The 13,138-nt window shown below is 32.4% G+C and overlaps 1 protein-coding gene across 1 annotated transcript; it reads right to left on the minus strand.

The window, feature by feature from the left end:
* Positions 1–2,333: 2,333 nt before the first annotated feature.
* On the minus strand, positions 2,334–4,928 carry LOC149536343 (uncharacterized). Its single transcript, XM_089805239.1, has 3 exons — positions 4,579–4,928; positions 4,280–4,483; positions 2,334–2,700 (listed from the first exon to the last, which is right to left on the minus strand). The coding sequence occupies exons 1-3, from the start codon at positions 4,597–4,599 to the stop codon at positions 2,650–2,652; spliced, it is 276 nt and encodes a 91-aa protein (XP_089661365.1). The 5' UTR covers positions 4,600–4,928; the 3' UTR covers positions 2,334–2,649.
* Positions 4,929–13,138: the final 8,210 nt, after the last annotated feature.

Raw genomic sequence — 13,138 nt, forward strand, 5'->3', positions numbered from 1 at the left:
TCTCTCTCTGATTGACTTGTGGTAGAAAGAGCGTATTATTGGTGGCTACATTACACAGATTCATTTCAATGGATATTGAACAAGAAGAGAGGGGATTTGGCAAAATATTGGGCTTGAGGCATGGAATTGAGCATAGAAGCAACTAAAACAAAACCCAAGTCAACACATCAATCTTAGCCATGGCTGAGCTTGTGAATCCAACAATTGATTTGAGTTTGTAAAATTCTAAAATTCAATGGAGCGCCCCTATAAACAAATCAATCTCGCTGTGCCCATTCTATAAGCGAGCAATGAATCCACCACTTGATTTCAAAGTTCACCCATAGCCTAGTGAATCTAGCTTTTGAATCTACCGGCCCAGGGATTATGAGATGGGAGGGAAGATTTTGCACTCTGAGAAGCTGAAGCAAGAAGAGCAGTGAATCAGATTCATCCATGCTCTTTGATTTATGCATGCTACTGTAATTTATATGTATTTGTTTAAATTGATGCTAAAAATATCTAAGAAATGAATGGATGATTTAATGATTTATTTGAGGAGGCGAGATTTAAAAAAAAAAAACAAATATGATCTTCTTGATCAAAGATCCAACCAATTTTTTATTAACATTGGGAACAATGTTCTTTGGAATATTGCCCTTTCCTGTCAAGTAAGAAGACATGCATCTCATGATCTGTAAAATTTAAAACATGCATATTTTAGTGATATTCCAATTCTATAAATGTGCAACCAAATAGAGAAAATATCTTTCGGCATTACGAATTCTTGATCAACTAAACGGTCCCAAATTAAATTCTTAAAACCATAATATGGATTTCAAATTCTAGAATCCCAAAGCCAGCATTCCAAATGCCAATGCTTAATTTATATTCCAACAACCAAACAGGCCCTCAACTAATGGGAGTTCAACTAATAGAATTGGTTGAGAGTAGGCTCCTACAAGAGTTATGAGGGAGTTCAACTAATAGAATTGGTTGAGAGTAGGCTCCTACAAGAGTTATTTATCTCCCCCGTACAAGGACATCCTCCTCTTCTTCCCCTTCCTCATGGAAGTTCAACTAATAGAATTGGTAGGGACATCCTCCTCTTCTTCCCCTTCCTCATGGAAGTTCAACTAATAGAATTGGTAGGTCTATTGTTAGTAGACATAGGAGATGTCCTAATTCCTCTTTTTCCAAGGCAAAGATCCTCATTTCTCATCAACTCCTAGCTCTTTTAAAATAGCCCCTTTTTGGCTGTTTCACTTTTCGTAAGAACCCTTTACCACCTTGAAGGATATACACACACAAAACAATTCATATTCTTCAAACAAAAAATCAAGCAATGAGTTATAAAAAGCTCATTTTCTTTATTTCACCCACTTTGTCACCTTCAAAGCTGATTATGTAAATGGATTTTAGCCCTTCCCACTTTAACTTACCAAAAGTAAATATTGAGTCAAACAATGCACAATTTCTTAGAATTACCTAGACCAATTCAAATTCATTCACAATTTCTTAGAATTACCTAGACCAATTCAAATTCATTCACATTTTGAGGACTTTTTTTTGATGGAGGTCCTCCACAAAAATATTTGTCACTACCCCATAGGGAGCATGAGCCTTAGCCTTACAGTTACTTTTTAATGTCGGTGGCGATCTTTAAGAACCTTTCAACTTTTCAACTTGATCAGTAGAGAAAAGGCCAATTGACATTTCACGACTATCATTAAACCATAAAAAAAAAAAATCATATATGAAGTCATGTCATAAGAAAAGTATCATTTTATGATCAAATCTAACCGCCCATTAAAAAAATGACTCGAAAGGTAAAACAATCAAATTTTTATAAATAAATAAAATATACCAATATAGTAACATTTGTCATTAGAAAATGATCGACTCATTATATAATCATGACTAAGGCCGACAGTTGATTACGTTGGTCTGTTTTTTTATTATGTCACCGTAAGCAATTTTTGTTTACAGTCTTCTGTAGCTTACGCTATCAAATTCCTCCTACCATATTTCTTGAAAGAATCCATTTTCCTTGTTTTCCATACAGAAACGAATGTTATGCTTTAACAATATTAGATATTTGAAATGTGGGTTATGATCCATTCAGTATTTAATGGTTTTCCTATTCCTTTTTATCCTCTGCTCACACTTCAAAAAAAAGGTCCTTTTTGGAACAATATATAGATCTCATTTGTTTTGTGTCGAGTGCAACGTAAATTATCTTGCTTGATTGATCTTGAAAAGAAAGAATGAAGTTTATACCACAGATCAGTTCCTAGATATATGGATTTCAATTGTTTTGTCTCCGAGTGCAAAGTAAATTGTCTTACTTGATCTTGAAACAAAGAATGGATTTTATAACAGAGAAGAGTTCTTTTTATGGAATTCTGTAATGTCAGACAATGCATCTGGTACAAAGCACAAAACTCAAACAGAAATTTGCTTTTTAAAGTACAGCGCATTGAGTGGAGAACTCCAAAATTTTACAAATAAGTTCAATCCATTCTTCATGACCCAAAAATAAAATTTCACATACTGAATACCCTGCAAGCCCCAGATTTGGAATTTTACAGAGTCATAGAATCAGGCTGATGGTTTTCAACCTTCATCCCCAACAGATGAATACTTGAATGATCAAGAAATATACTGCCCTCAGGCAGCACTTATGCAGCAGCTGAAGTATTTATCCAGCCAAGTCCTCTTCTGCAATGGAAAACACAAAATTCAACATCAATCAACAGAAATCAGGAAATTCAACATTGTCCAACCATACTGAGAAAGAAAGAAATTCAGCAACACCCAACTGCAATGAGAAAGCAAGAGAGATCAATAGAAAACTATAAATTCAATATTTCCCAACTTACTGAGCCGAATAGAACTTATTACTGCTGTCTACAATCAACCCAAATGATAACAGGACTATCAAGTCTATACAATAAGCCAATAGTACTTACTGGTTTTCTAAATAAAACAGAGATAAAAAGACAAATTTAATTAGTTATCAAGAAATCTGCAATAAGCCATAGGCCTTTGAACTTTTTGGCTGTCTATATAAAAACAAAAACAAAAAGACAAATTCAATATAAAAAATCTCAATCAAGTGTGAGAAAGATCTGTAATACGCGTTTTTCTATGGGCATATACTTTCCTGCATGCCTCGGCCTCCTAGATTTTTCAACCAGTGGAATGGAGAAGGAGAAGATAGGCAGAAATACCGAGCTTGATTATTTTGATATTGTGTCTAAACATATTTATAACGTCTAGTCCTTTTGATCCTGACATAAACAATTAGTTTGCAGAAACTATCTGAGAATGTGCATCTGCAAATAAAAACAATCCTCATTCAGTTGTCCTCGGGATAACAGAGTTGAAAAAAATTTACTATCTTAAAATATGGCAGTCTGTCTCAATCCTCAATATTCTCACAAGCATTCTTGATAGATTAGATGTATCGGGATCAAACATAACCCTTTTCAATTGATCTTCCAAAAATAAAGATGACAATTTCATTTCTCTCTGAAAAATAAAGTGAACAAATTCATTCCCCCTGAATAAAAAAATTGACAAATTCATTCCTCTGAAAAATGAAGTTGATAAATCCTTCATCTATCTCAATCCTCAAAAATCCCATACAGTTGACAAATTCATTTTGACTCATTCATCGCTGTCTTGAAAACCCAATACAGTTGACAAATTCATTATTCTCATAAAGTTGACTCATTCATTCCTGTCCTGAAATATTGATAGTCTGTCTCAATCCTAAAAAATTCCACACAACCCACCTGACAGAAAATATGTATTTGAAAATTAAAAATTCCTCCCTCAAATAATTTCTCAAAAACAAAGTTGGCACTCTATTTGAATCCACAGAAATCCCACAAACCATCTCGACAGAGAATATGTAATCTAAAAACTTAAAAAATCCTCACTCAATTGATCTCTCAAAAACAGAATTGACACATTCATTCTTCTGTTTTGTCTGCATCCTCAAAAATCTCGCAAACAGGGAAAATAACTCCAAATCCATACAACCAAAATTATGAAATTCTAGAACATTAAAACTGAAATACCCAAAAAAGGGAAAAAAAAAGATAAACCAAACAAGCTTCTACTAAGAAAACAAGAAAGAAAAGCGGCAGAGGGGGACCTAAAAACCCAAATCTGAGAGGCTAAGGCCATGATCTTACATTAGCATATCTATTATGAGATTGATAAAGCGGAAAGAAAAGGGAGAAAAAACCTAAAACCCCAAATCTGGGAAGCTAAGGCGAAATGATCTTACATGATTATGAGCGGCATGCGATTGAGAAATAAGGTGGCCCTTAACTCCATCATCACTGACTTGATTGTTGACAGCCGGTCTTTCGATCTTAACCCCTGTTTTCTTCTGCTCTCTGGCGGTGGCGAACACGATCGAATAATCCGTGGGCATCGTCGCACTTTCCCACCCACCGAACTTGGGCACCGCTGCATATGACCCCGTTTTCTGCATAAACAAAAACAAAAAATCAAATACATTACTAATCACTCAAAACACAGTGTAAATAACCGCACAATCAATCAAATGCTTCGATAACCCACCTCTTTGCTCTGATTTTCCATCGTCTTCCCTTATTTCTTGGTCCTTTTAATTTTCTCCGTTTACTGAAATTTCCTCTGGTTTCTAAGAAGGTTGAGGAGTGATATGAAAAAATGTGATCTGTGGTGAAGGGGGAAATGAAGAAAATAAAGAAATGGGAGGGAGAGAGGACAGTGCAGAAAACAATGGACAGCTAAGTGAGTGGTCAGAGCACGTAAAACACAGCAGCTGACAGCGAAGCAGCACAAAAGCTTATCAGCCTTTTTCCGTGTCTGCCTTTTAGCGTGTGCGAACCATGTATTTGGTAATTCCAATATTCTCTTGTTATTTGTCAATATACTCATAGGGGAGGCAAATTTTAAATGTACTTGGAGCAACTCCTGAAGGCTAGGGGAGCAAGGGCAAGTAATTAGGTAACTTATAGGGATCTACATACAAACTCATTCATCAACTTCTTAAGAGAAATGATCTTTAGCTAACTACGCTAAATAAAATTTATGAGATAATTAAGAATAGGCCTTGGATTCTACATGGGATAATTCCAACTACATCACTCCTATATAGGATGAATGTGAAATATGAGTTGGTCTATGGTGGAGAACTTGTACTCTTGCAAGGTAAGTCACAAATTGAAATCCTACTAGAAGGTAGAGTTGGCAAGGAAAATTGGATACCAAGTCTTATATTGTTTTCACAATATGTAGACCCAAAAGCGTATTATTTTTACCCTAGATCATAAAAGGACCTCTCCTTTCTTTTTTGGCCTAGGACTCTACCATAAACCTCTTAGGATGTAGACCAAAACAAGCCTACAATGAGGAAATTGAGAGTAAACCTTGGGATATACATAAGATAAATTCAAAGGCCTTAACCACTTCTGATTTTGGTTATTAGGAATGATGTGTGTACACACACACATATTTGTATAAATGTGTATACACACACATATAAAGACACATATTATTATATTTGATTTTTTTATTATTAGACACATATTATTACCACATTTAATTTTGTTTATAGAAAACACACACACACACACACACACACACACACACACACACACACACACACACACACACACACACACACACACACAATTACCACATTTACTTTTGGTTATAGAACACACTCTGTGTGTGTGTTTGCGTTTACCATATGCGAACCATGTATTTGGTTATTCCAATATTCTCTTCTTATTTATTAATATAATAATAATTGGGTAGAGAAAATTTTAATGTAATTGGAGCAACTCCTTAAGATTAGGGGAGGAAGGGCAAGTACTTAGGTAACTTTGAGATTTATATACAAAATTAGTCATCAACTTGTCTAGAGAATTGATCTTGGGATGTGTATGAGATGAATGTAAAGTCTATAGCTAATTACACTACTCTAAGAATGGAAATCAAAAGAAGTGTATTATGAGGCAATTACGATTAGGCCTTGGATTCTATATGAGAAAAATCCAAAGTCTTTAGTCAACTGCATCACTCTTATATGTGATGAATGTGCAATCTTATATGGGTTGTATGTGCAATCTTAGTTCTCCTAGTGATGGAAAACTTGTACTCTTGATTTAGATAGGGAACAAATTCAAATCCCACTAGAGGTAGGGTTGACAAAGAGTATGGGGTACCTAGTCCCATATTGTTGTCACCATATGTAGACCCAAAAGCATATGATTGGTATCCTAGATCATAAAAGAACCTCTCCTTTCCTTTTTTTCCTAAAACTCTACCATTAACCTCTTAGGGTGTAGACCAAAACAAGCCTACAATGAGCCAATTGAGGGTAAACCTTGGGATATACATAAGATAAATTCAAATACCTTACCTACATTTGATTTTGGTTGTTAGGAATGATATGTGTTTGTGTATTTTTACACACACACACACACACACACACAAAGACACACATATTATTACTATATTTGAGTTTTTCTTATTAGACACATATTTTTACTATAGGTTTATATGTGTGTGTGTGTGTGTGTGTGTGTGTGTGTGTGTATTTATATATATACATATATGTATACACAAATACACATACACACACACACACACATAATGACACACATATTATTACTATATTTGAGTTTTGTTATTAGACACACACATTTTTACTATATGTGTGTGTGTGTGATTACACACACACACACACACACACACACACACACACACACGCACGTAGACACACATATTTGTATATACGTGTATACACACATTATTATTATATGTATTTGGTTATTCCAGACATATATGTACATGCACATATTTGTATATATGTGTACACACACATATATAAAGACACATGTATGTTATTATATTTGATTGTTTATTATTATACACACATATTATTACCATATTTAATTTTGGTTGTTAGAAATGATATAGACACACACACATATAAAGACACATATTATTATTATATTTGATTTTTTATTATTAGACACATATTATTACCACTTTTAATTTTGGTTTTTAGAAATGACACACACATGTATATATGTATATATATGCATATCTTCTCTCCGTGTCTGCATTTACCCTGTGTGAACCATGTATTTATTAATATAATAATAATTGGGTAGATAAATTTTTAATGTAATTGGAGCAACTTCTCAAGATTAAGGGAGGAAGGGCAAGTGATTTCCAATATTCTCTTCTTATTTATTAATATAATAATAATTGGGTGGAGAAATTTTAAATTTAATTGGAGCAACTCCTCAAGATTAGGGGAGGAAGGGCAAGTAATTAGGTAACTTTAGGATCTATATACAAACTTAGTCATCAAATTCTCTGGAGAGTTGATCTTGGAATGTGTATGAGATGAATGTAAAGTCTTAAGCTAATTACACTACTCTAAGAATAGAAATGAAAAGAATTGTATTATGAGGCAATCATGATTAAGCCTTGGATTCTATATGGAAAAAATTCAAAGTGTTTATTCAACTACATCAATCCTATATGGGATGAATGCACAATCTTATATGGGTTGAATGTGCAATCTTATTTTGCCTGGTGGTGGAGAACTTTTACTCATGAAAGATAGGTACTAAATTCAAATTCCACTAGAGGGTAGGGTTGGCAAGGAGCATGGGGTACCTAGTCCCATATTTTTGTCACCATATGTAAACTCAAAAGCATATGATTAGTATCCTAAATCATAAAAGAACCTTTCCTTTCCTTTTGTTTCTAGAACTCTACCATAAAGCTCTTAAGGTGTAGACCAAAACAAGCTTACAATGAGGCAATTGAGAGTAAACCTTGGGATAGACAGAAGACAAATTCAAAGGCCTTACCCACATTTGATTTTGGTTATTAGGAATGATATGTGTGTGTGTGTGTATTAATATATATACATATATGTATAGACATACATTTGCATATGTGTGTACACACACACACATAAAGACACACATATTATTAGTATATTTGAGTTTTTGTTATTAGACACACATATTTTTACTATGTGTGTGTGTGTGTGTGTGTGTGTGTGTGTGTGTGTGTGTGTGTGTGTGCATGCGCACGCGCGTGTGTGCGTGCGTGCGTGTGTATTACTATATATATGTATGTATGTATGTATGTATGTAGACACACATATTTGTATATATGTGTACACACACACAAATACACATATTATAATAATATATATTTGGTTATTCCACACATATATGTACACACACACATATATAAATACACATATTATTATTATATTTGATTTTTTTTACTAGACACATATTATTACCATATTTAATTTTGGTTATTAGAAATGACACACACACACACACACACACACACACACACACACTTGTATATATGGGTACACACACACACACACACACACACACACACATAAAGGCACATATTATTACCACATTTAATTTTGGTTATTAGAAATGATACACACACATGTATATATGTAGTATATACATGTATATCTATATATATACATGCATATGTACACATATGTACATACATACATACATACATACATACTAGCTTTTCATAGTAAAAAATATTATATATAAAGGTAATTTGTTTGTTTTTATATATATAAACACACCCTCACATTTAATATACACTTTTGGTTTTGGTTATTAGTTATGTTGTAGGTAGAAACTATTGCATTCATGAAAAGAAACTGTGTAATTTGATTCTTGGTCAGCCAAATAATAGTATCAAAAATCTACAACAATGGACTACCTATTTAGGATTGGACACTCTAATTGGTTTCTAAATGAATTATTTAGTCTCATTTGATTATGGACTAGGGACATGAACTTGGAATGACATTTGCAAAGTATATGCTTTAAACCTCTCAATCTAAGACTAACCTATGGAATTCAAATGCTTGAGCTTTAGGAAAACTAAACTAGAGCCAATAAATGAAATTACTCTAAAAAAGCATACAATCATGGACATAAGCTAATCTGACTGCCTATGCTGCAGGAACAGTTCATTGATTCTATTATCAATGGTTGTAGGAGCAACAAAGTTCTACCTTACTTAGAAACAACAAGGAAATGAAATCTATTCTAATGGAATAGTTCACTCGCCAAGTGGCCCCCCTTGGATGAATGAATGAAAAATACAATCAAGATTAGAGATATAAACTTGAACTGTGCATTCTATTCATTCATGGTGAAAGATCACACTTGATAAAAATAGTATCACACTTTGCTGCTATGAAAATCAACTTATTCTATTCTTTCCCAACTGACTTCAAAGTTACAACCATTGTTATTTTAAAGGAAACAACAACTAATTCCTAAATCTAAGATCACTCCATTAATGAGGATCAATTATAGACTCATAAAGTTTGAAACAGAAACAACATTAACCAAAAATAAATCCTCGAAGAATATAGAAAGTTGTGGAAGAAAAAAAAGAAAGAAATCATTGATTTTTTCCACTTGCAAAGGTATAGCAATTTGGTTGGCTTTGATGTAATGGACACCCTTGGATGTCCCAAAAAACTAAACCAAATTGCTGAAAGGAATTATGTCAAATAGTTTGCATTCAACTTCTTAAAATCCCTTATAACTCCGAAAATCAAACGTTTATTTTTTTTTTGTGTTTCATGCATGGAATTGGTATCATACAACATAAACAAGAAAGAAAATACAATAATATGCAAAGTGGAAATGAACTGCTGCTAATAAAATGTTATTTTTAGAATTCATAAAACCAAATACATGGCAGATTTATCAACTCACTAATTACTTCAGCAATATTGTCATAATACTCCAGCCCATGCTTACGAACTTGCTGCTACAATACTTTGTCCTCCAATCAGTCCACTACCTTCATAATACCATTCCCTCCAAGCGGCATAAGCGTCGGACAAGTAGTGAAGAAGATATGAGCAAAATATCAAATCTGCCTGTAGCCGGAAATGCAACTAAACTGCCTGATAATGAAGCCAATAAGAAAGAATTCCAAAGGCCAAACCCCAAGGGAATGACGTCTAGAATGTTACAAGAGAGGATAGACGTCCTCCAATGCCAAGAACAAAGCTGCAACTCACACACCAATTTCTTCTCATATTTAACCTCCCTAATGAAGCCACAGATGCTTCATTTTATTCTATTCCCACGGGTCCGCTCAACTCATATGGGCAATGTGGGATAAAAGATGTGTAATATAAAACATATATTAAAATACCCCTTATGTCTCCCTTGGGTACACATCACCATAAAATAAATATTAAAGTAACACTTTAATATTTTACAATTAAATTAGACGTTACTTTAATAAAACTTCAGGCATTAAAATGTATTAGCAATCGGACTCCGAATAATGCGAGTGATAGCTCATCGGAAAGCTCTCACCGAGGAGTATCGAATCCAATCACCAAAATTGACCTGCACTGTGTCCTGCCGACTTACTAAAAATAGTAAGTATGCCTGAAACTGAGTAAATCAACTTCATTTTGGCCCAAATTGGAAATGACTAGGCCAAAACACTCCAAGATCCCATTAAACCCTTCGTTAGCCCTCGGGACCATGTAGAACAAGGCTAACACACACACAATTGGTCAACTGCTAAAATGGGGACATTACATTTGACTACTCTAGTGTTGAAATGTTGATTCTTGAATACCCGCGAAAAATACATGTAAAATAATCAATGTGCACACAACCTCCATATACATATCTATTTTCATTATCAATATTGGAGAAAAGGTGTAAAGTTCTAATTACCACTCTTGCAAATCCTATGGCTACAAGAAGAAAACTACCCAAAACATAACATATATGGGGAAACATTTATCAACATGTATAACTACTTCATTATACCATTTCTGTCCATGAATTCAAGTAAATATAACATCTTTAAACTATCCATACTTCTGCTTCATGTTTTCACACATATATAACATATACATAAAAGACCATAAGTTCATATGCTTGAAACCACAAAGTCATGATTGTTTTGCAAGATAAATGTTTGAAAACAAAATAAAAAGAACTTAAAAAGATGGCCTTTTGGAGGCCCATCAATTGCCCAATCATAATACTAAAATTTTCAAGAACTTTTTGTAACTATATAATTTTAATAGATATTGATTTTTGCACAATTGAATAGAACATATTTATCTCTAGTATTATTGATTGATTGTTGCTACAATCATGAGTGAGATTTTTGTTGTTTCTTGGAACAAAAACTAAGATTTTATTTTAGAAACTATTGTCCAATCATAATACTGCATTTTTCAAGAACTTTTTGTAACTATATAGTTTCAAAAATCTTCCAACCCACATGACAATATTGTTCGATAGTTATGGTTTTGTCAACTTTATGCATTCTACTATTGCTCAATAGTGTTTTGTTTGACAACTTTATGCATTTTATTGTTGTTTAAGAGTGTTTTGTTTGACAACTTTATGCAATATACTAGTTGATAAAAGACAATTGAAAAGTCTACAAACTAAATTTATGTTTAAAAAGTTTGTAAACTCTAAAAAGATCTTTAATCATACTACCCACGAGTTTACATATATATAACATATTTATTTTGAGTAAAAAGTCAAACACTTCAATTACTATATTTCTTGCTAATTAATTTTCAACTTATTACATTCAATCGTATTAAATATTATAGTATGATTTTGTCCAATTGCACATTTTTCTACTATAATTCATATTTTCTATCTTAAAATACACTCCAATTACTATTATTTCCTATTCATTAGTTGTCAACATATTACATTCAACTTCGATGGAACTTTGAAGCTTTGCATCCTTGTTAGATATGATATTCTTTTACAATAGACCATCTTTTTTACCTATAGAAAAAATAATTTGAAACATTTAAAGTGGGACATGTTTTCTCTCGTTGAAAAAAAGAAGTCTCAACTCTTTACTTTTCTTGTATCTTAGACCATCTTTTTCACCTGTGTAAAAGAATAGTTTGAATATAAGAAGATATTTGTCATCAGAATTATATATATATATATATATATATATATATATATATATATATATATATATATATATATATATATATATATATATATATATATATATATATATATATATATATATATATATATATATATATATATATATATATATGATAAAAATATGCTTATTTAAAATAGTAAAAATAATATGTAAAACATATCATTGTATATTATACTTATAATAAATTAACTTACGAAAGTCTCAAATAAATTTATTTAGTTACTTCATAGTATGAAATATTCAAGTGTTGAATTTTGCATATAATTTATCACATTTAAAATTGTTAATTGACCTCATAGATACATGAGATGAATTCAAATCCCTTAGCCAACCATACTATTCTTTGGAGTTAATAATATTACACACAAGGAAATATATTATTATCACTTTGATTTTGGTTATTAGGAATGATATATATTCTTTTATAAGAACCAATAATTTTTCACCATGAAAATGTAGTTTGCTTATATGTATATATGTATATGTGTATGTGTATATGTGTGTATATAGACACACACACACACACACACACACTCTTGATTTTTATTATTATTAGCCCTTGCTTGCCATCTAAGGCAGGGACTAAAGTTTTATGGCTCTTTCCTGTATTAGTTTAAGTCTAGGAAACCATGCAAACTATAAAATAATTGCTATAAACTATGGTCTATTGATTAATGTTTATTAAAACGAATTTGTCACTCTAATTTTTTTAATTTTTCATTGGCTGGGATTCTTTTTCTCAACAATCTTTTTATTTTATTTTTTGAAAAAAACCAGCAAAATGAGCTCAACAAGTCATGGAAAATGGTGACAATGGAACACTCAACTATTGAGTTAAAATAGGGTTGTAGAGGTATAAGCATAACACTTTGCATGGTAGTAGTCATCTCATTCTTGGGAGGTTTCATGTGACATTTGACATGTAAGCTTGTTGGTGTATCAAATTATATGCTTCATTCCCTTTATGTGTTTGACATTCATTTTCTTCTTTCAAATAAGTTTTTCCACAGGCTTTGTTCATAGACTGCTTTGTACTCTAATTCAAATTGATTTCAATTCCTCTCACTACTTTCTTGGGCCATCTATTGTGATC

Source organism: Cupressus sempervirens, chromosome 10, assembly GCF_028749045.1.
Source record: "Cupressus sempervirens isolate cs-2001-9-10 chromosome 10, ASM2874904v1, whole genome shotgun sequence".
Lineage (NCBI taxonomy): Eukaryota > Viridiplantae > Streptophyta > Pinopsida > Cupressales > Cupressaceae > Cupressus > Cupressus sempervirens.

Coding starts and splice junctions, on each gene's coding strand:
- LOC149536343 (XM_089805239.1), bottom strand. CDS start 4,599: ATGGAAAATCAGAGCAAAGAG. Junction 4,484..4,578: donor TGGAAAATCAGAGCAAAGAG/GTGGGTTATCGA, acceptor TTGTTTATGCAG/AAAACGGGGTCATATGCAGC. Junction 2,701..4,279: donor CGCATGCCGCTCATAATCAT/GTAAGATCATTT, acceptor TTTCCATTGCAG/AAGAGGACTTGGCTGGATAA.